General features: G+C 37.8%; 1 protein-coding gene across 6 annotated transcripts in view; it reads left to right on the forward strand.

Moving 5' to 3' along the window:
- The window catches only part of DCAF6 (DDB1 and CUL4 associated factor 6), a 139423-nt gene that overhangs the window by 41882 nt on the left and 76039 nt on the right, over nucleotides 1-21502 (forward strand). For all 6 annotated transcript variants that reach the window (XM_059147032.1, XM_059147033.1, XM_059147034.1 and 3 more), the window contains exons 5-7: nucleotides 9547-9660; nucleotides 10284-10419; nucleotides 13837-14051. In XM_059147032.1, coding sequence (XP_059003015.1) covers nucleotides 9547-9660; nucleotides 10284-10419; nucleotides 13837-14051 — 465 coding nt within the window. The remainder of the gene's footprint in view (nucleotides 1-9546; nucleotides 9661-10283; nucleotides 10420-13836; nucleotides 14052-21502) is intronic.

The raw sequence follows: 21502 nt of genomic DNA on the forward strand, positions 1-21502 counted from the left end.
CCTTGTCTTTTGCCTTCCTTTAAAATTGCCTGAGGATTTTGCTTTTTGTCTGTTTTATTTCTGCTACTTGCAGGGAGGATAGACATTCATATTTTAGAAGAATAATTAACAAAGCCTAATCAATAAGTACCTTTGCCCTTCTGAGTAAAGCACCTTAGGACATTACAATGTCTTCATCCCTTGTCCAATTGTATATGCTTATATTGTTCCGAGTTTATATATTTTCTCTCATAAATGAAATATTATCATTGCCTCATTAGTTAGTATTTCTTTAGATTTACCTACATTATTTAAAAAATTTAATTTATTTATTTGACAGAGACAGATCACAAGTAGGCAGAGAGGCAGGCAGAGAGAGGAGGAAGCAGGCTCCCCGCTGAGCAGAGAGCCTGATGCGGGACTTGATCCCAGGACCCTGAGATCACGACCTGAGCCGAAGGCAGAGGCTTTAACCCACTGAGCCACCCAGGCGCCCGAGATTTACCTACATTTTTGCCAGTACCTTTGGCTCTTCCACCACAGACTGCCTGTACAGGGTCATTGTGTACCTAAAGTATGTTCTTTCTGGTTCCTTTAGTGACAGTTTGGTAATAGAAACAATTTTCATTTCCTATTATCCTTTCCTTTCTTTTAATTTAATTTATTTATTTGACAGAGAGAGACACAGCGAGAGAGGGAACAGAAGCAGGGGGAGTGGGAGAAGGAGAAGCAGGCTCCCTGGCAGGGAGCCTGCTTCCTCCTCTCTCTCTGCTGCCTCTCTGCCTACTTGTGATCTCTTTCTGTCAAATAAATAAATAAAATCTTAAAAAAAAAAAAGAGCCACCCAGGCGCCCCTCCTATTCTTTTCTTTTCTTCATTCCTTTCTTCCCTTTCATATCTTTCCAGAAAATGAAGAATTTTAGACCAGTTCGTCAAAGGTTGTTTTGCTGGATATTTGCTGGGTGTCTAGTTTGGCACTTTATTTTGGGTGATGTTCCTGTGTTCTCACTTTATTGTTGAAGTTGAGAACTCAGTCATCAGTCTAACTGTGGTTTCTTTACAGTTAATCTGTCTCTCTTGGCTGCTTTTAACTGTATTTTTCTTTGCTGTTTTTTTTCCTTCATATCACCACAGTGTGGGTAGGTTTGAGTTTCCTTTTTATTTGTCATACTTGGAATTTATTGACGTTTTTGGTCTGAGAAATTGGCATTTTGAAAAAATGTGGGAAGTTTGCAGTCTTTGGTTATTCTCTAGCTTCTTTGATTCTTTTTCTCCTGGAATTCTGATTAGAATTTGACCTTATTCCTTATTAAACTTTGGTTTTTTAAATTGAAGTACAAAGCACAGGAAAAGTACATAAATCCTAAGCATATAGCTTAGTACATTATCACAAAGTAAATCTTTTCATGTAACAGCTATCTAGATCAAGAAGTACAAAAACATTAAGTATCCCAGAAGCCCCCTCATTCTGAGTTCTGATAATTTGTGAAATTCACCCACGCTGGGTACAACTATAATTCGTTCCTTTTCATTGCTGGATAGCATTCCCTTGTGTGAGTGCACCACGGCGGATCGCTCTCTTTTACTGTTGATGAAAGTGTTAAATTTGATTTCCCATTTGGAGAACATTCCTTTACATGAGTCTAAGTACCTAAATGCATTCACTTCATTGGGTACATACTGGAAGTAAACTTAATGGTCACAGGACACATGCTTGTTTATTTTAGAGAGATGCTACCAAATAATTTTCCAAAGTAATTGTAACAGCTTATATTCCTGCCAGTAGTATGTAAGAGTTCCTGTTACTGCTCATCGCTGCCAACGATTGGTACTGTTAGTCTCTTCATTTTGGCAGCTTACGCAGCGTCATCTTACGGTTTCAGACGCCTTCCCTGTTGCTGCTGTTGTGCCTCTCCTCGTAGCAGTGTCTGGTGGTTATTTGGGTTTATTCTTTGTCAGGTGCCTATTCAGATGTCTTTCCTAAGTTTTCCATTGGTCTTGTCATCTTGTTTCATTTTTGACTTAAAGGAATTTCTTAATCTCTTCTGCATATGAACCTATCTTTTCCTACTCTGTGGTTATATTTTCACTTTCCTAATGGTGTCTTTGGGTGAACAGATGTTTTAACATTGTCTAATATATTGGTCTTTTTCTTTATTATTAGGGCTTTCTGTATCCTGGTCAAAATAATTTTTCCTGTCTTGAGATTATGGAGATGCTCTGTTTTCTCTTTTCAAAAGTTTATTGTTTTGTCTTTGCATTTAGATCTTATAATTCACCTGGATTTGATTTTTGTGATAGGATGAAATGGGAGTAAACTTTTTTTTCTCCATATGGATTTTTGTGATTAAGTCAAAATCCCAAGTAGAGTACAGAGGCATCCTCTATAGGGATATTTTAACAGTATATACCCATTTGTTAAAGGTGTTTTTTATTCAATACATACACACTGTAGTTGGAACAGAATATTTTTTCAAAGCTGAAACTATATCCTCTGAACAGTTCTGCTATTTCCTCTTCCCCCCTCCCCTTGCAACCTCCATTTTACCTTGTTTCTGAGTTTGATTATTTTGGATACCTCATGGAGTATTTGTATTTTTGTGACTGGTTTATTTTAGTTAGCATAATGTCCTCAAGGTTTATCCATGTCAATCTGTGACAGAATTTGCTGCTTTTCCAAAGCGTAATACTCTCCCATTGTATGTAGATATGCCATACAGTCTGTTACTTGTCAGTGGACATTTGGGTTATTTCTACCTCTTGGTTGTTGTGAGTAATGCTGGAATCCTGTTTTAAATTTTTTGGTTGTATATACCCAGAAGTGGGTTTACTGGATCATGTGATAATTCTGTTTTTAATTTTTAAAAAAGATATGTTTGTTTTAGAGAGGGAGAGCATGAGCAGAGGGGGGAGACGTAGAGGGGAAGGGACAGAATTTCCACCAGACTTCCTGCCAAGCTTGGAACCTGACGCAGGGCTTGATCCCATGACCCTGAGATCATAGCCCAAGCCGCAGTCAAGAGTTGGACATTCCACTGACTGAGCCACCCAGGTGACCCCTATTTTTTATTTTTTGAGGATCCTCCATACTGTTTCCCACAGTGGCTGTTCTGTTTTACATTCCCGACAGCAGTGCATTAAAGGTTCCAGTTTTTCCACATTCTTGTCAACACTTGTTATTTTCTTTTTTTTTTCCCCAAGATGACCATTTTAATGAGTGTGAGGAGATATCTCATTGTGGTTTTGATTTATATTTCCTTAATGATTAGGGATGTTAAATACCTCTTTTTGTGCTTGTTGGTCATTTGTATATCTTCTTTGGAGAAATGTCTGTTGAAGTCCTTTGCTCATTTTTAATGGGATTGCTTTTCTGTTCTCGTTGAGTTGAAGGGGTTCTTTATATATCTCAGGTATTAATTCCTTATCGATACAGAGTTTGTGTGTTCTCCACCCCATAGATTTGTTGAAGATAGCTATTGCAAATGAGATTGTTTTCTTAATTTCTTTTCAGATTGTTCATTGGTTGTGTATAGAAAAAGATGTGTTGATTTTTTTAACCTGCAGCTTTGCTCTATTCATTTATTAGTTCGAACAGCATTTTGTATTGGGATTTTTAGCATTTTCTACATATAAGATCATATCATCTACAAACAAATGATTTTGCCTTTTCCTTTCTAATTTCAATGCTTTTTTTTCCCTTGCCTGATTCCTCTAGAACTTCAGTACTGTATTGAATAGACATGATAAGAGTGGGCATTCATGCCTTGTTCCTGGTATTAATGAATAAACTTTCAGTGTTTCACCATTGAATATAATGTTAACTGTGAGATTCCATATATGTGGTCTTTATTAGCTTGAGGTGATTTCCTTCCATTCCTAGTTTGTTGAGAGTTCTTAGGGTTAGGAGTATTGAACTGTGTCAATGCTTTTTCGGCATCAGTTTTTTGTTGTTATTTTTTAAAGATTTTATTTATTTATTTGACACAGAGAGAGAGATCACAAGTAGGCAGAGAGGCAGGCAGAGAGAGAGGGGAGGAACCAGGTTCCCGGCTGAGCAGAGAGCCTGATGCGGGGCTCAATCCCAGGACCCTGAGATCATGACCTGAGCTGAAGACAGAGGCTTAACCTGAGCCACCCAGGCGCCCCTTCAGCATCAGTTTTGACAATCATACGGTTTTTGTTCTTCATTATGACATGTTTTGGAGTTTTTTTGGTATGTTGTTGAGTATTCATCAGAGGCATAGTTTTGTGTTCTTTTAGTATCTTTGGTTTTGCCATCAGGATGAAGTTGTCTTCATAGAATGAATTTGGAAGTGTTCCTGTTTCTTCAGTGTTCTGGAAGGGTTTGGGAAGATTTGGTGTTAATTTTTTAAATGTAGCTAAAGTTCCCTAGTGACGCCATCTGGTTCTGGGCTTTTTTTGGTTGGGATGTGTTTGATTACTGATTCAATCTCCTTATTAGTTATAAGTTTGTTTAGACTGTTTATTTCTGGGAGCCTGGGGGGCTCAATTGATTGGTTAAGCATCTGCCTTCAGCTCAGGTCATGATCCCAGGGTACTGGGATCAAGGTCCGTATTAGGCTCCTTGCTCAATGGGGAGCCTACTTCTCCTTCTACCTCTGCCTGCTGTTCCCCCTGCTTGTGCTCTCTCTCTCTCTGTCAAATAAATAAAATCTTTTAAAAATTTTGTTTTATTTCTTCATGTTTTAGTTTTGGTATGTTGTATGTTTCTAGAAATGTATCCATTTCTTCTAGGTTTTTCCATGTGTTGTATAATTATTAGTACAAGTCTCTCTCTCTCTCTCTTTTTAGATTATTTATTTATTTGTTTGACAGACCAAGATCACAAGTAGGCGGAGAGGCAGGCAGAGAGGGTGGGGGGAGCAGGCTCCCCACCGAGTGGAGAGCCTGATGAGGGGCTCGATCCCAGGACCCTGGGATCATGACCTGAGCCGAAGGCAGAGGCTTTAATCCACTGAGCCACCTAGGTGCCCCCATACAAGTCTGTTAAGGTGCTTTTTATTTCTGTGGCATAATTAGTAATATCTCCTCTTATCTCTTTCATTTCTGGCTTTTGTGAATCTTTTTTTTTTTTTTTTCTTATTAGTCTAGGTAAGAGTTTGTCAATATTGAAGATATTTTTAAGAAACCAGCTTAGTTTCATTGATATGTTTTCTGTCTTCCATTTCCTTTATTTCTGCTTTAGTCTGTTACATCCTTCCTCTTCTAACTTGGGGTTTCATTTGTTGCTCTTCTGTTAGTTCTTTGAAGTGTATAAAGTTAGATTATTGATTTGAGATATTTTTTCTTTCTTTCTTTTTCTTTTCTTTTCTTTTTTTTTTTTTTTTTTTTTACTATTTTATTTGTTTATTTGACAGAGAGAGAGATCACAAGTAGACAGAGCAGCAGGTAGAGAGAGGGGGGGATGCAGGCTCCCCACCAAGCAGAGAGCCCAATGCAGGGCCCGATCCCAGGACCCCGAGACCGTGACCAGAGCTGAAGGCAGAGACTCAACCCACTGAGCCACCCAGAAGCCCTCATCTTTTTTTTTTTTTTTTCCTAATGTAGGTGTTTACTGCTGTATACTTCCCACTTGGTAAGGTACTGTTTACATTGAAAGTAGTTACTAATAGGGAAGTACTTACTATTGATTGCCATTTTACTTTTATTTTCAGTACATCTTATACTGATTTTGGCACTCTTGTTTTTATGTTTCATCCTCCATCCCAGCACCCTGGGATCATAACCTGAGCCGAAGGCAGGTGCTTAACGAACTGAGCAGCCAGGTGCCCCTGTCTTTGACTTTTGACAGGTTGTCTGTAGTGTGTCTGAGTGTGGACCTCTTTGGGTTCAGCCTATTTAGAGTCCTTTTGAGCTTTCTGAGCGTGGATATCCATTTTCTTTGGGAAGATTTAGGAAGTTTTCTGCCATTATTTTTTCAAACAAGTGCTCTGCCCCTTTTTTTTCTCCATCTGAAACTTCCATATATTTTGCTTCCATATATATTACCTGTTTTGTCCTGTAAGTCCCTTAAGGTCTTCTTCACTTCTGCATTCTTCCTTTTTGTTCCTCTGACATGGTAATTCCAAAAGAGTTGTCTTCAAGTTTGCTGATTTTTCTTTCTGCTTGATCAAGCCTGATGTTGATTTCCTCTAGTGAGTTTTTAAAGTAATTATTATATTCTTCAGTCCCCAAATTTCCATTTGGTTCTTTTTTCCAGTTTTTTTGGTCATCGGTGATACTCTCTTTTTGTTCATGTGTCGTTTTCCTAGTTTCATTTAGTTGTTTGTGTTCTCTTGAAGTGCATTGAACTTCTTTAGGATAATTAATTTGTAAATTCTTAGGTAATTCATGCATCTTATTAGAGTCAGTTTCTGAAGCTATTTTGTTACCTTGATAGGGCTGTTACACTGTATCTTTGTGTGCCTTGGTATTTTGTTGTTACGATTTTTGTTCTAACTGGTTTTAGGCATTTTCATAAATGCTTTTTGACTTCAGTTTATTTATTTTTTTGAGGGAGAGAGTGCACGAGTAGGGTTGGGGAGGGCAATGAAGGGGCATAGGGAGGAGAGGGAATCCCAAGCAGGCTCCATGCTTAGCGTGGAACGTGCCTTGGGGCTCCATCTCACAACCCTGGAGTCATGACCTGATCCAAAATCAAGAGTCCACCGTTGAACCAACTGAGCTATGCAGGTGCCCGAAAGCTCTTTGAATTTATATTGTTATTAAAAGTCAGTGTTTTTGTAGGAGAGTGAGTTGAGGCTTTCTGTTCTGCAATCTTGCTCATATCACTCTTTCCATATGGATTTTACCCACCATCTTAAAATACTGGTTTTATTCCCCCATTGCTATTCAGCATGCCATTAACTGTAAATTAAGAGTTTCTATATGCATAGATCATTTCTGTACTCTATTTTGCACCATTGGTCTATTGGTATAGACCAAATATTGGTATATTTATACCTTTTTAAGTACCAAATTGTTTTAATTGCCATAGCTTTGAAATGACTCTTGGTGTCTAATAGAGTACATTTTCTTGTTCCTACTACAAGAACATTTTGACTTCTTGATTTTTTGTGTTTCAGTATAACTTTTTAAAGCAGCATTTAGTTTCCAACAAAAAGTTTGCTGAAGGTTGGATTGTGATTATACTGAATTTAAAGATAAATTTAGGGCAAACTAATATCTTACAATTATTGTATATTCCAGTGAATGGGGATGATATATTTTTGTAACTATTAAGATTTTAATTTCTCTCACTAAAATATTTTATAATTTTTAGTGTGGCATTACAGTACAATTTTCCTTAAATTTTTTAAAGTATTTGATACTTTGGTACTGTTGTAAATGTTATCTTTTTAAGTATTTTAGTTTTTAAATGTTACTGGTATAAAAAATACAATTGACTTTATAATATTTTAAAACTAGTAGTCTTTTTATTCACTAATTGGTAATCATAATTCAACTATAGATTCTTTTGGATTTTCTGTCTACACAGTCATATCTTTTTTACATTATGACATTTTTCATTCTTTTATTTTCAAACCATATACCTTTTGCTTCTTTTTCTTGACTTATTACACTGGTTGGTACCTCAGTTATCTTTAAATGAAATGTTGATAGCATTGATTTAAAAAGAATACAATGTGGTAAGTTTTGACAATTTATTGTCCCTTGAAATCATTTGCATAGTCAAGGTAATGGATATATCCATTATATCCAAGAATTTCCTTATTCCCATTTTTATTCCCTCTCTTTTGTCCCTCCACATCCTTGGGAATGACTGATCTTTCAGTTACTGTGGATTCGTTTCTATTCTTTTTTGAAGAATTATATATGAATGAGATTATGTAATCAAACCATATGTATTCTTCCTTTGGTCTGATTTTTTTCACTTAGGATAATACTCATGTTTGAGATTCATTCATGTTGTTAAGAGTATCAGTAATTAACTTCTTATTTCTGAGTTATATTCCTTTTTAAAGATCTATCACAGTTTCTTTATATTTCATTTTTGGATGGGCATTTGGGTTCTAGTTTTGGGCTGTTATAAATACAGCCGTTTTGTGTATTTGTACAAATGTCTTTGTATGGATTTGTACTTTCATTTATCTTTGGTAGTCATCTAGTAATGGAATGACTGAGTTATATTAGAAGTAGAAGTTTAACTTTTTAAGAAACTGCCGAACTGTTCCAGAGTGGTTGTATCATTTTACATTTCTGTGAGCAGTGCCCGACTGTTCCAGTTGTTCTGCATCCTTTTAACACTTGCTGTGGTCAGTCTTGTATTTTAGACATCCTAGTAGATACAGAGTGGAATCTCTCATGTTATTAACTTTTATTTCCCAATTATCTAATGATGTTGAGCATACCTTTCATGTGCTTATCATTTTTATGTATTTGGTGAATTGTCTGTTCAAATCTTCTCCCCATTGTTTTAGTGGTATATTCATTTCTCATTATTGAGTTTTGAGGGATTTTCAAGATATGTTTTGGATATTTTTCAGGTATGTGATTTATAATTTTTTCCTCCAAGTCAGCAGTTTTGTCTTCTCATTTTCTTAACATTGTCCTTCCAAAAGAAGCTCTAAATTTTCAGGAAGCCCATTTTACCAAAGTTCTTTGTTTTTATGGGCCAATGTTATATCTAAAAATCTTTTTTTAACCAAGAGTCACAAAGATTTTTTCCTAGAAGTTTTATATTTATGTTTTATACTTAGATCAATGATCCCTGTTTTTTTTTTTAAAGAAAGTATGAAATATTGCTTGAGGTTCATTATTTTGCCTGTGGGTATCCAGTTTTCTGACACTGTTCTTTCTCCACCGAGTTTTCATTGCACCATTATCATAAATCATTTGGCCATATGTATTTTCATCTATTTTTGATCAGTACCTATTCTCTTCCAATGATTTATTATTAAGCCTCCATCACACTATGTTAATTTCTGTAGTTATAGTAACTCTTAAAGCCAGGAGTATAAGTCCTTTGTTCTTCTTTTGCAACATTACTTAAGGTATTTTAGGTCTTTTGTGTTTCCACAGGAATTTGATAATCAAATTGTAATTTGTGCTGAAAATCCTGCTGGAATTTATTTCAAATCTATATATCAGTTTAGGGAGAAGTGACGATATTAAATTTCTCAGTCAGTGAACACAGTTTATCTCCTGTTATTTAGGACTTTAATTTTATTCAGTAATGTTTTATAATTTTCATTGTTATGTGTCTTTTATGTCCTTAAGCATTTTATATTTTTCATGTTATTATAAATGTTATTATTTTTAAATTTTCAGTTTCTAATGGTTTTGTTGCCATAGTATAGACATACCATTGATTTTCATATATTGACCTTGTATCCTGCAGCTCTTCTAAATTTACTTATTCTAATACTTATTTTTTAAAAAATTAATTACATAAGATTTTCTGTTTAGATGATCAGATCGTCTATAAATATGAAAACAATTTTACTTCTTTATTTTTTCCTTAATTTTTAAGTAATAGTAGTATCTTTCAAAGACATTTGTGTAAATGTTTAATAACATTACCTGTACTTTGATTTCCATCTACAGATTATGACTGTGCCCAATGACCCATATACTTTCCTCTCTTGTGGTGAAGATGGAACTGTTCGGTGGTTTGATACACGTATCAAAACTAGCTGCACAAAAGAAGATTGCAAAGATGTAAGAATCAAATTTTTATATAAATGACCAAAAAAATTAAGATAAAAATTAAAATTGGACATTAAGTATCTCTGGGTTATAAGATTATGGGTGAATTTGATTGTATTAAATTTTGTTGATCTAGTGTAATTACTCTGTGTTTTAGTCTTATATTTGGGAATAATTTTTATTTTGTCTCTTCAGAATGCAATTTGCATTACTCATGTATTGTTTGTTTTTTCAACCACGAATTAAATATATATTTCATATTTTGGTTGTTTCATAAGGTAAATGTACAATATTGTATTAGAAGTCAGTATTAGAGTTGTGTAGGAAACTGCAAAGAAAAAAAGAATTTGCCTTAGAGTAATAAACTCCCGAGAAGGAATATTGACTGAGTATATTTATTTTGGCTTCACAGAAGCCGAATTTTTTGGAAAACTGATAGAAATCTGAAAAATAAAGAAAACCATGTTGTTTTTCCTTCTCATTATCAAACCGAGTTAGGATTTCTGAGAATGGTTATTTTCTTCTAGTTAAAAGGAAAATGTTTTACATGTTAAAATATTTCACAGTTTTAAATCTTTAGAGTAGCCTCTCTACAGCAGTACTGTGTGTGACTGGTGGTGTACAATCTTTCTTAGGATATTCTAATTAACTGCCGACGCGCTGCCACATCTGTCGCTATTTGCCCGCCGACACCGTATTACCTTGCTGTCGGCTGTTCAGATAGCTCAGTACGGATATATGATCGGCGAATGCTGGGCACAAGAGCCACAGGTAAAAAGCTGTATATTAGAGAAAATATAAGATTCTGTCAGCTCAAAGAATAAATCTTTATGACATATTTGCAATTTTAAGGTTTCATTAGTTTCATAAAATTCATTAAATACAATGTGTTTAAGCAATATGGATTATTAGAAAGAACGACATTTTACTAGAGCGCCTGGGTGGCTCACCCAGTTAAGCATCGGACTTTTTTTTTAAAGGACAGAGAGAGTCCTTTTTTTTTAAAGGACTTATCAGGACAGAGAGAGAGAGACAGTACAGGCGGGGCAAGCAGCAGAGAAAGGGAGAAGACGACTCCCCGATGACCATGGAGCCTGAAGTGGGACTTGATCCCAGGACCCTGGGATCATGACCTGATCCGAAGGCAAGATGCTTAACCAGCAGAGCCACCCAGGTGTCCCAAGCATCTGACTCGATTTCAGCTCAGGTCTTGATCTCAAGGTCATGAGTTCAAGCCCCACACTGGTCTCCATACTGGGCATGGAGCATACATGCATACATATATATGTACATAAAAATGGCATTTTATGAAGTTTTTATGACCCTATCCAGGTGATACTTCTGCAGTTTATCACTTTAAAAAATTTTAACAGTTGATGTATTAATTTCCTAGAGCTGTCATAACAAATTACCACCCATTTCTGGGGGTTAGATGTCTAAAATCAAGGTGTTAAAGGTTTTCTGTCAATGGCACTCAGGAAGACTCTTGCATGCTTCTGTCCTAGCTTGTGGTGATTGCTGACAACTTTAGCTTTTATTTATTTATTATTATTTTTAAAAAGGCTGATTTTTTTTTTTTTTCTTAAAGATTTTATTTATTTATTTGACACAGAGAGATCACAAGTAGGCAGAGAGGCAGGCAGAGAGAGAGGGGAAGCAGGCTCCCTGCTGAGCAGAGAGCCCGATGCGGGACTCGATCCCAGGACCCTGAGATCATGACCTGAGCTGAAGGCAGAGGCTTAACCCACTGAACCACCCAGGCATCCCTAAAAAGATTGATTGATTGATTGATTGATTAGTGAGAGAGAGCACAGAGGGAGAGTGTGAGGGAGACATCAACTCTTTCCACACTGATCAGAGAGCCCAACGTAAGACTCGATCCCAGGACCTTGAGATCAGGGCCCAAGCCAAAGGCGGACACCCAACCAACTTGAGCCACCCAGGCACCCCCAATTTTAACTTTTTTTTTTTTTTAAGATTTTATTTATTTATCAGAGAGAGGGGGAGAGAGCGAGCACAGGCAGACAGAATGGCAGGCAGAGGCAGAGGAAGAAGCAGGCTCCCTGCTGAGCAAGGAGCCCGACGTGGGACTCGATCCCAGGACGCTGGGATCATGACCTGAGCCGAAGGCAGCTGCTTAACCAACTGAGCCACCCAGGCATCCCCAATTTTAACTTTTAAATGTTTCCTTTCACTCTCTGCTTCCACATGTACATGCTATCCTCTCCTGTGTTGTATCTGAATCCACATTTTTCTCTTATTAGGACACCCGTCATATTGGATCTAGGGCCCACCCTAATGCAATATGACCTCATGACATCTGCAAAGACCTTATTTCCAAATATTCCAGAATCATTCTGAGTGCTAGATGGACATGAATTTGTGGGGGAACACTATCAGCCCAGAACACTTGGCTCTCCTCATTTCTCTTTGTGGTAGAGAGGAGAGTTAGGGAAGAATAGTGGGTACGTGGCACCTGTTCACGCTCAGTTTAAGCCCTGTTAAGTACTGTTGCTGCTGCTGCTGCAGCCCTGAAGTTGAATCTTTCTTAAACTCCTCATTTGCTTCTCATTCCATTGTGGAATGAAACTGCCTCTGGAATATTCCATTTAAAGCCAGCTTATTAGTGTTTTCTTATAAGGGAAGGCCAGGATTATATACCCACACACCCAGCAAATACACCTACATCTGTATATTTTCACATACTTTATATTGCTAAAAATAAAAGTGGTGTTGGCCAGAAACTTAACAGTCTTAATCTCAGTGTCAGTTTATATCCAGTAAAAATTGACTCAGGGTACCGAAATGAGAAGACTAGGTTGGGGGTGCCTGGGTGGCTCAGTTGGTCATCGACTCTTGGTTTCAGTTCATGTCATGATCTCAGGGACGTGAGATTGAGCCCTGAGTTGGGCTCCGTGCTGGGCATGGAGACTCTCTCTCTCCCTCTCCCCTCTCCCCTGCCCCCAATCGTGTGCACATTCTCTTAAAAAAAAAAGATTAAAAAGGAAGAGTAGGTGGTTTTTGGGGATGGGGTTGGTTTGTTTTTTGGAACTGTGGTTGAGAAATCTTACCTATTTGGATATGCACTTTTAGGGGAAACAGTAGTAATGTGAAATTCTAGGCTAAATTAATATTTTTCAACAGTGGGACACAACTGACATTTTGGGTAGGACAAGACCTTGTGCAGTAGGTCTCCTTATACAGTTTTGTGGGACTCTTAGAATTTATCATTCCCAGACCTCAGGGGGCACAAAATGCCAGTTGGACCCCTCCCTATCATATCATATTATATTATATTGATGATTGCCAAAATTAAAGCTGGAATACTGCCCCTACTCTGTCATTTTAAAAGAGGAAAATTTCATGACAATCAAAAATCTTTTAAAAAGCATAGGGGGCGCCTGCGTAGCTCAGTCGTTAAGCCTCTGCCTTTGGCTCAGGTCATGGTCTCAGGGTCCTGGGATCGAGTCCCGCATAGGGCTCTCTGCTCAGCAGGGAGCCTGCTTCTCCCACCCCCCGCCCCGCCTGCCTCTCTGCTTACTTGTGATCTCTCTTTCTGTCAAATAAATAAATAAAATCTAAAAAAAAAAAAAAGACATAGGGGTGCGTGGCTGGCTTAGTCGGAAGAGCATGTACCTCTTGATCTCAGGGTCATGAATTTGAGCCCCACGTTGACTATAGAGGTTACTAAGAAAAATAAATAAATAAACTAAAAGAACTTTTTCTAACCTAAAGCAAAAGGTAAATAATTTTAAAGGGAAAATGCACGATTTTATCTAGTATGCTAGTAATAAATATAAGCTCACCTATTTATATTGTAAAAATTATATTATCTTCATTGGAGGAAAATTTTTGGAAGGTGATTTAGTGTAACCTATAATCACAAATAATTTTAATTGATTAAATAACTTGTATTTCAAATAAAACATTTATGTAATCTATAAAATATTTATATAATCTGTGTAATTCCAGTCACTCGGGAAATTTTTTTTGAAGCTACGTAACCTTCATACTATATTCTTTATTATTTTGTTATAAAATTAGGCTATTAAGAAAAGAGCCTTTCCTAGAAATAGAATATGATAGTTTGGATTTTATATTGCTACATTAAATCACATATCTCATAATTCGGATTTTTTAAAACGTTTTTCTTAAAAAATGTATACAACTTCCTGTTTTTTTATTTAGGGAATTATGCAGGTCGAGGAACTACTGGAATGGTTGCCCGTTTTATCCCTTCCCATCTTAATAATAAGTCCTGCAGGGTGACATCGCTGTGTTACAGTGAAGATGGCAGAGAGATTCTTGTTAGTTACTCTTCAGATTACATATATCTTTTTGACCCGAAAGATGATACAGCGCGAGAACTTAAGACTCCTTCTGCGGAAGAAAGAAGAGAAGAGGTAAGATTGTTCAAAGCCGTGTTCTTCATTCCGTTCAGAAACATGAATTCAGTGACTCCTGGGACTTGAAGGGCTTCAAAAAATAGAATTGATTTTCAAGGTAGTTATAGTCTAGGTTTTGTAGAAGGGCACAAGTATACATGAAAGGGGCTAATCATTAAGGATAAAGCTCTAGAAGAAAGTCTTGTGAAATATTTTTAAAGAGAAAATATTTAATAGCAAAATGTTTTTCTAATTTTATGGCGGCACAGCAGCGAGCAAGAAATATCAGTAGTTCTAACAGTCGTATAAAAAACAAAACAATAAAAGCTGGATGTTGAAACTCAAAATGAGACTAAATGTTTATGTTTATACACCAATAGGCGTTTTGTTACCATTTACTATTCAGATGTGGACAGTGATCCCCTTCTCTGTCATAGTTAAGAACTAGTAACATACCTCCCTAAGTGCATTTTACAAAATACATGTAAATAAGTGAGAAAAAGTTAAGTTAAAGTACACATATGCACACATACACACACAATGGTGAGAGGAAGGAATTGTTGTCCATATATGAATAGTAAATGGTAATAGGTAAAATCCTGTTGGTGAGCATAAACATTTAGTCTAACTGAAGTTTATATATTGCATTTTCTAATTATTATATATAGATCTATATACTAGGAAACTAGGCAACTCTGAAATAGTGAACCATTGGGGTACCTTGCAGGTTCAGTCAGAGGAGCATGTGACTCTTGATTTTGAAGTTGTGGGTTCAAGTCCCACACTGGGTATAGAGATTACTTAAAAATACAATTTTAAGGGACGCCTGGGTGGCTCAGTTGGTTAAGCAGCTGCCTTCGGCTCAGGTCATGATCCCAGCGTCCTGGGATCGAGTCCCGCATCCGGCTCCTTGCTCTGCAGGGAGCCTGCTTCTCCCTCTGACTCTGCCTTCCACTCTGTCTGCCTATGCTCGCTCTCGCTCGCTCTCTCTCTGACAAATAAATAAATAAAATCTTTAAAAAAAAAAAAATACAATTAAAAAAAAATAAAATAGCAAACCATCTTCTTATTTATAAAAGGCAAAAACCAGAAATAATATATCCTTGAAGTATGCAGCAATAGAAAAATGTTTGTTGTAACCCATTTAGCTTCTTTCTCCAATATATTTTTCACTTTTTTTTTTTTCCTCCAATGTCCTGTGTTTAATCACTACTGTTTGGCTTGTAAATGTTTTTGAAATTAACTGTTGCTTTACTATTATTAGTGACTTTTTGGTATTGGACCAACTCCTACTAGTGAACATATTTTAAAGGTAGTAAAGAAGAAAATTTTCTGATTCTTGTGATACACAAAACTCTATCCGGTTGTTATAATTGCAGATTAGTCTGTAATATTAGGGAAAAATCAGGACATCTTTATAAATATTCTTGGAATTTTAAATTTTCCGGTGTATTTAAGTGAATTAGAAAATTGACAAAGAAAATGGGATGCTGGCTAATGAAGGCTATTTTTGAGTTTATTGGTTTTATTGAAAACGAGACCTGCTGTTGCATTTTGTTGCTGCTGTGTAATTCCTCTTGAGACCTGTGCTCCAGTGAACATACAGTCCAGCTTTCTGACTCTTACATAATGAAAGCTGGAAGTGCAGAAATGTTTTAAGTGGGCCAGCCAGCTTTTGTACCATAGAATACTGAGCCAAAATATGTTTGCATAATCAGAGTGAATGAGGCTGAGTCATGAACACTTGGTTTTCTGAACATGGTTTTCTTGGTATTCTTTGCTGAATCAACTAAATTAAGAAAAATAATTCTGAAAAAGTATTATAATTATAAAAATAAATCGTGCTTAGTATAATAAACTAAGAAATTCACAGGTATATATAGAAGAAGAAATTAGTTGTCAGTATCCTTAAGCTTACCACCTTTTCTTCAGTGTTTCATGCTAAAAATCCTTGACAGTAGTGTTCAGACACACTCAACTCACCAGATATTTATTGAATATCTACTTTACTAGGTCCTGTAGAAATTTAAGAAACTCAAGGATGACGTTGACAAAGACATTGCCTCTCACTCAGGAATTTACAGTTTAGTGGAAATAAAGATATAAAAACATGAATATGTAAAACTTAATTGAATTATAGAGCAAAGGAAGGAATAATGTATTTTGATTGGAGATGTAATAATGATTGAAAAGGATTTTAAAATTTGAATCAAAATTTCACACAATGATTTTTTCTTATGTTTTGATGCTTGTTCCCTTCACCAAATTAAGGAAATTCTCTGTTTTAATTTGCAGTGATACACCTCTGCCCTTCTCTCTTTCTGGGATCCCAATTATTCTAATATTGTTTTGTCTTATGTTATCACTTCTCTCTCGCATTCTCCCCTTGTGGTCCAGCAGTTGTTTGTATGTCTTTTGCTCAGCTTCTTTATTCTCCATCATTTGGTCTTCTGTATCACTAATTCTCTCTTCTGCCTCATTCATCCTAGCAGTAAGAGCCTTCCTTTTTTATTGTACCTCATTAATAGCTTTTTTTCTTTCAACTTGGTTAGATTTTAGTCCTTTTTATCTCCAGAAAGGGGTTTTATTTCTCCAGAAAGGGATTCTCTAATATCTTCCATGCTTTTTTTGAGCCCAGCTAGCACCTTGATAATTGTTATTCTGAACTCTAGTTCTGACATATTACTAATGTCTGTATTGATTAGGTCCCTACCTGTCAGTACTGCCTCTTCTTTTTTTTTTTTTTTTTGGTGGTGAGTTTTTCCACCTTGTCATTTTATCCAGATAAGAGTAGGTGAATGACAGGGGTGCCTGGATGGCTCAGTGGGTTAAGCCTCTGCCTTCGACTCAGGTCATCATCTCAGCTCCTGGGATCGAGTCCCGCATCAGGCTCTCTGGTCAGCAGGGAGCCCATTTCCCCCCTCTCTTTCTGCCTGCCTCTCTGCCTACTTGTGATCTCTGTCTGTCAAATAAATAAATAAAATCATTAAAAAAGGGGGGGGATACATGAATGAGAGAACAAAATACTAAAAGGGTAGGAATGACCCCAGAAAAATATACACGAAGCAAATCAGAAGAGACCCAAAACCAGTGGGGGTGGGGGGGAAGGTAGAGGGGGAACAAAAGGAAAAAAAATATATATATGACTGATAAATAGAGCCACACACTTGATTTTGGATGTATTTTGGTCTGTTAGAATAAACTACCTCCCAAAATTTTAAAGAAAGAAAAACTTATATATATACAAAATAAGGGTAAACATGATAAAGGGATAGAGTATAACTGTAAAGGTGAATATTTAAAAAGATACTAAAAAAGGAATTGATAAGTTGTTTGAAAAAAGAAAAAAAAGGAAAGAATGTGATCAGGCTGGAGATTAGAACTAAGCCATGCACTTGATTTAGGGTATGTTTTGATCATTTAGAAGAAACTATCCCAAAATTCTACAGAAAAAAAGACTAGATGTATACAAAAAATAAGGTAATACAATGAAGGGAGACCTTATGACTATTACAACGAAAATTACATAAGATTTTTAAGAAAAGGCATTGTTAAGATAAAATAGTTTAAAACGTTAAAGCAGGAAAGAGGAATAATTTTATAAGGTAGAATGAGAAAAAATAAAATTGAAAAAATTTAACTTTGAAAGAATATAGGATCATGGGGAAAAAAACTCATGAATTCCATGTGTTGCCTTCCCCTACTTCTGGAGTTCCGCAATCTCATTGATTGGTGAACTTGTTTTGGCTGGATGTTCTTGCTGATCTTCTTGGGGAGGGGCCTGTTGCTGTGATTCTCAAATGATTTTGCTTGAGGCAGAATTGTATAGCCCCTGCCAGGGGCTGGGCTAAGCAATCTGCCTCGGTTCGCACTTGGAGCTTGTGTTCCCTGAACACTTCCAGTGTGGTAGCCACCCAGTCTCTGGCTCGGAGGAGCCAAGAGCTCAGGGCCCCGCTCCTCATTGCTCTCTCAGAGAACAATCAGTCAGTGCCTCCCATCTCCCTGGTCTCCGGCCGTGCTCTGAGTTCCCCCAGCCTGTAACAGAGCATTTATCACTGGTGCATGGCCCCGTTTGGAGTCTCCAAACCCAGCAGATTCCTGCTCTGTGTTCCTGGGATGCTCCTACCAGAGGAAGGACGGGGTCTCCCCAGGTCTGTCACTTATGGGGTCCCTGCTGAAAGAGCAGTGGTCCGAATGTGCCTCAGATCATGGCTTAAGGTCACCCCGAGCTGAGGACCGATGCCTTGGCTCCGTCTCTGCAGCCAGTTTCCCCGCTCCGACACCTGGGAGATCTGCCGCACTCGGACACCCCCTGATCCTTTTGTGACCCTGTGGGTCCTGAGACAACACTGTACTCATGTGGGCTCCACCCCCCACTTAGCCTCTGGGGCGACGTCCATCAGTGGAGCAGACTTCTTCTAAAGGTCCCGATTTTGTTTTCGGCTGCTCCAGCCTCTCCGGGAGCCGGCCCTTCCCCCTGCGGTTTATGTTCCTGTGGCTTCGGATTCTCTTCCCCACATGTCCTACCTTCTGGAAGGTGGTTGATTTTCTGTTCCTAGAATTGCTGCTGTTCTTCCCTTCGATCTCCTGCTGTGCTTGTTGGTGTTCGGAATGGTTTGATAACTGTCTAGCTGATCTCCTGGCACCTGATGATATCTTGGTCTCCTACTCCGACATATTGCTGCAAAACCTTTTTTCTTAATTCTTAATCCTGTAATAATTTCTCTTTCATTTTTTTCCCTTCTTTAGTATTTTTTTGTACTCAATTTTCGTAAATTTCTCATTGCCTTTATTTTTGTATTCCTTTTTTCTTTTTGTTGTCTTTGCTGTCTTTTCCTCTAATTAATCTATTTGACATTTTCTGTACCTGCCCCACTCCAGTCACGGACTACTTTGTTGAATCCAGTTTCTCATTTTCTCCTGACCCCATGGTTTGTGCCGAAACTACATATCCCAGATCTGTAGTACTACTTCCCATTCCGACTGTCATTACTAGCCTGATCCAAGACCTCACTCCCTTTCCTACATTACTGTAGTCGCTTTTAACCAGCTCCCCTACTTGTCCTTTAGCTACGTAGTGGCCCATTAATCCTTTAAAACCAAGTCAAGTTATGCTACTCTGTTCAGTGCTCCCAGGTGGCTCTCCATCTCCTCAAAGCAAAATGAAGGTCCTGTCAGTGGCTTCAAGTGCTTATGTCCCGCGATTCGGTGACTTCTGCTGTTCTGTCAGCACTCTACTCGCTGCAGCTGCCTCTGCTGACTTATTCAGGCAGCTGAAGCATGTGTCTTCCTTATAGCATCTGTGTTTACTGCACTTGAAATGGTCTTCCTGTACATCTGGATTTTATTTTCTCTTAGCTATTTTTAGATATTTGCCCTTGTCCATTCTCAGCGAGGCCCTGCTTCACCACCATGTTTAAAGTCACAGCCTTTAACGGCCTGGTAATGCCCAACTCCTTTGTCTACTTAAATTTTTTCCCCATAACACTTAACACTTTCTTTGTGTGTTTTACTTTTTTATCACATATTGTTCACCTACTCTACTAGTTAATAAACTGTGACATTGGGGTTTTTGTATGATTTACCCATTGATCTTTTCCTAATGCCTGGAGTAGTGCCTGTCACATAGAAGGTGCTCAGAAGAGTCTTTCTTGAATGACTGAATTAGTGCTTGTAGCATTTTCAGTATTCTTTTTTTTAAAGATTTTACTGATTTATTTGATAGACAGAGATCACAAGTAGGCAGAGAGAGAGAGAGAGGAGGAAGCAGGCTCCCAGCTAAGCAGAGAGCCCGATGCGGGGCTCAATCCCAGGACCCTGGGATCATGACCTGAGCCGAAGGCAGAGGCTTTAGCCCACTGAGCCACCCAGGTGCCCCCATTTTCATTATTCTTGAGTAGGTTATTTTCCTTGTCTCAAAATCTCAAAGTTGTAACTGTTTTTAACTTGAAGATCTCGTTCCAGAAATAATTGTTGAGGTTATGACACTAGCTATTTGCTTGTATAATATACAGTTCCTCTCTGAAAACTACGGAGCAGAGTCCTTCTCTATTCTAAATATAGTTCACATACAGAGTGAGGCCCTCTGGTTCTGGAGATGATTATCTGTGTAAGATTTTGGCCAGTTGCCACACGAGGCTTCCTCTAGTCTTCTGATTGCTCCCAGTCACACTTGTGGCTTCCTGTGCACATTTGCTATTCTCTGTTGCTTCTAGCCATACTTATATACTTGGGGAATTTGTGAGGGTTTTTTACCCTCTCTCTTCTTTCCTGAGGATGTAGACTCCCCCCCCCGCCCCCCGTCTTGCTGCTTAGTATGGTTTCCAGGAGAAAACAAAATTCGCAGCTGAGCTGTCTCTAAGTTTCTATCAAAATCTGCTTAATTGTGAGGGAAAAGAAAATCAATGAATGTTATGTTAAAAAATAAAAATAAAGGGAGTGATCCACAAAATGAGGGAAAGTGTTTATGCATCATATATTTGATTTACGATTTAGAATCTAGTAACCAAAATATATCAAAACCACAGTGTGGTACCACTTTGCACTTACTAGGTTGGCTAAAATTTTTTTAAAAAGTCAGTAACAGTGTTGATAAGGACGTGGAATAACTGGTGCTTTCACACATTGCTGATAGTAGTGTAAAATGGTGCAGCTGCTTTGAAAAACAGTTTGGCAATTCCTCAAAAGTTAAACATAGAGTTATCACAAGATCCAGCAATTCCATTTCTAAATACATACTGAAGAGAACTGGAAACATATGTCCCCATAAAAACTTGCACATATGTTCATAGCAGCATTAGGAACAGCAGCCAAAAAGTGGAAACAACTCAGTACTCATAGCGTGTTGAATGAATAAACAAAAAAATGGTATATCCAAATAATAGAATATTATTGAGCCATTAAAAGAAATGAAATACTGATACATGCTGCAACATGGATGAACTTTGAAAATATTACAGCATGTGAAGGAAGCGGGATAGAAGGGGCCGCATACTTAGATGAGTTGTCCAGAAGAGGCACATCGCTAGAGACAGCAAGTCCACGAGTGGTTGCCAGGAGCCGAGCGGTGGGAGAAGGGGAGAGCCGCTGCTTCAGCTGTTGGATTTCTCTTTGGGTGATGCAGATGTTCTGGAATTAGAGGCGGTGCAAGTGGTCGCACAGCTTTGTGCATATGCGTCAGTGACTTACATACTTTAGAAGGGTGACTGTTCTGGTGTATGTGTCATCTCAATAAAAAATGTTAAAAATGCAAAACATACAGAGAATAATCAAGAGTGTCAAGTGCCATAGGCCTCAAAAGAAGTAGGCTGTGAAGGGCTCTCTGTGAATTGGCGATTGACTGTTGATCATTGTTTCCCTGATTGGTGAGCTTCACAGTCCCTGGTTGGTGAGGTTGGCGAGAATGAATGCGCTGGAGGGATGGGATCATGGGGCGACTGAGCGAGCTGAGGGAGGAGGGTGGAGAAAGG

Source organism: Mustela lutreola, chromosome 14, assembly GCF_030435805.1.
Source record: "Mustela lutreola isolate mMusLut2 chromosome 14, mMusLut2.pri, whole genome shotgun sequence".
In the NCBI taxonomy this organism is placed as follows: Eukaryota; Metazoa; Chordata; class Mammalia; order Carnivora; family Mustelidae; genus Mustela; species Mustela lutreola.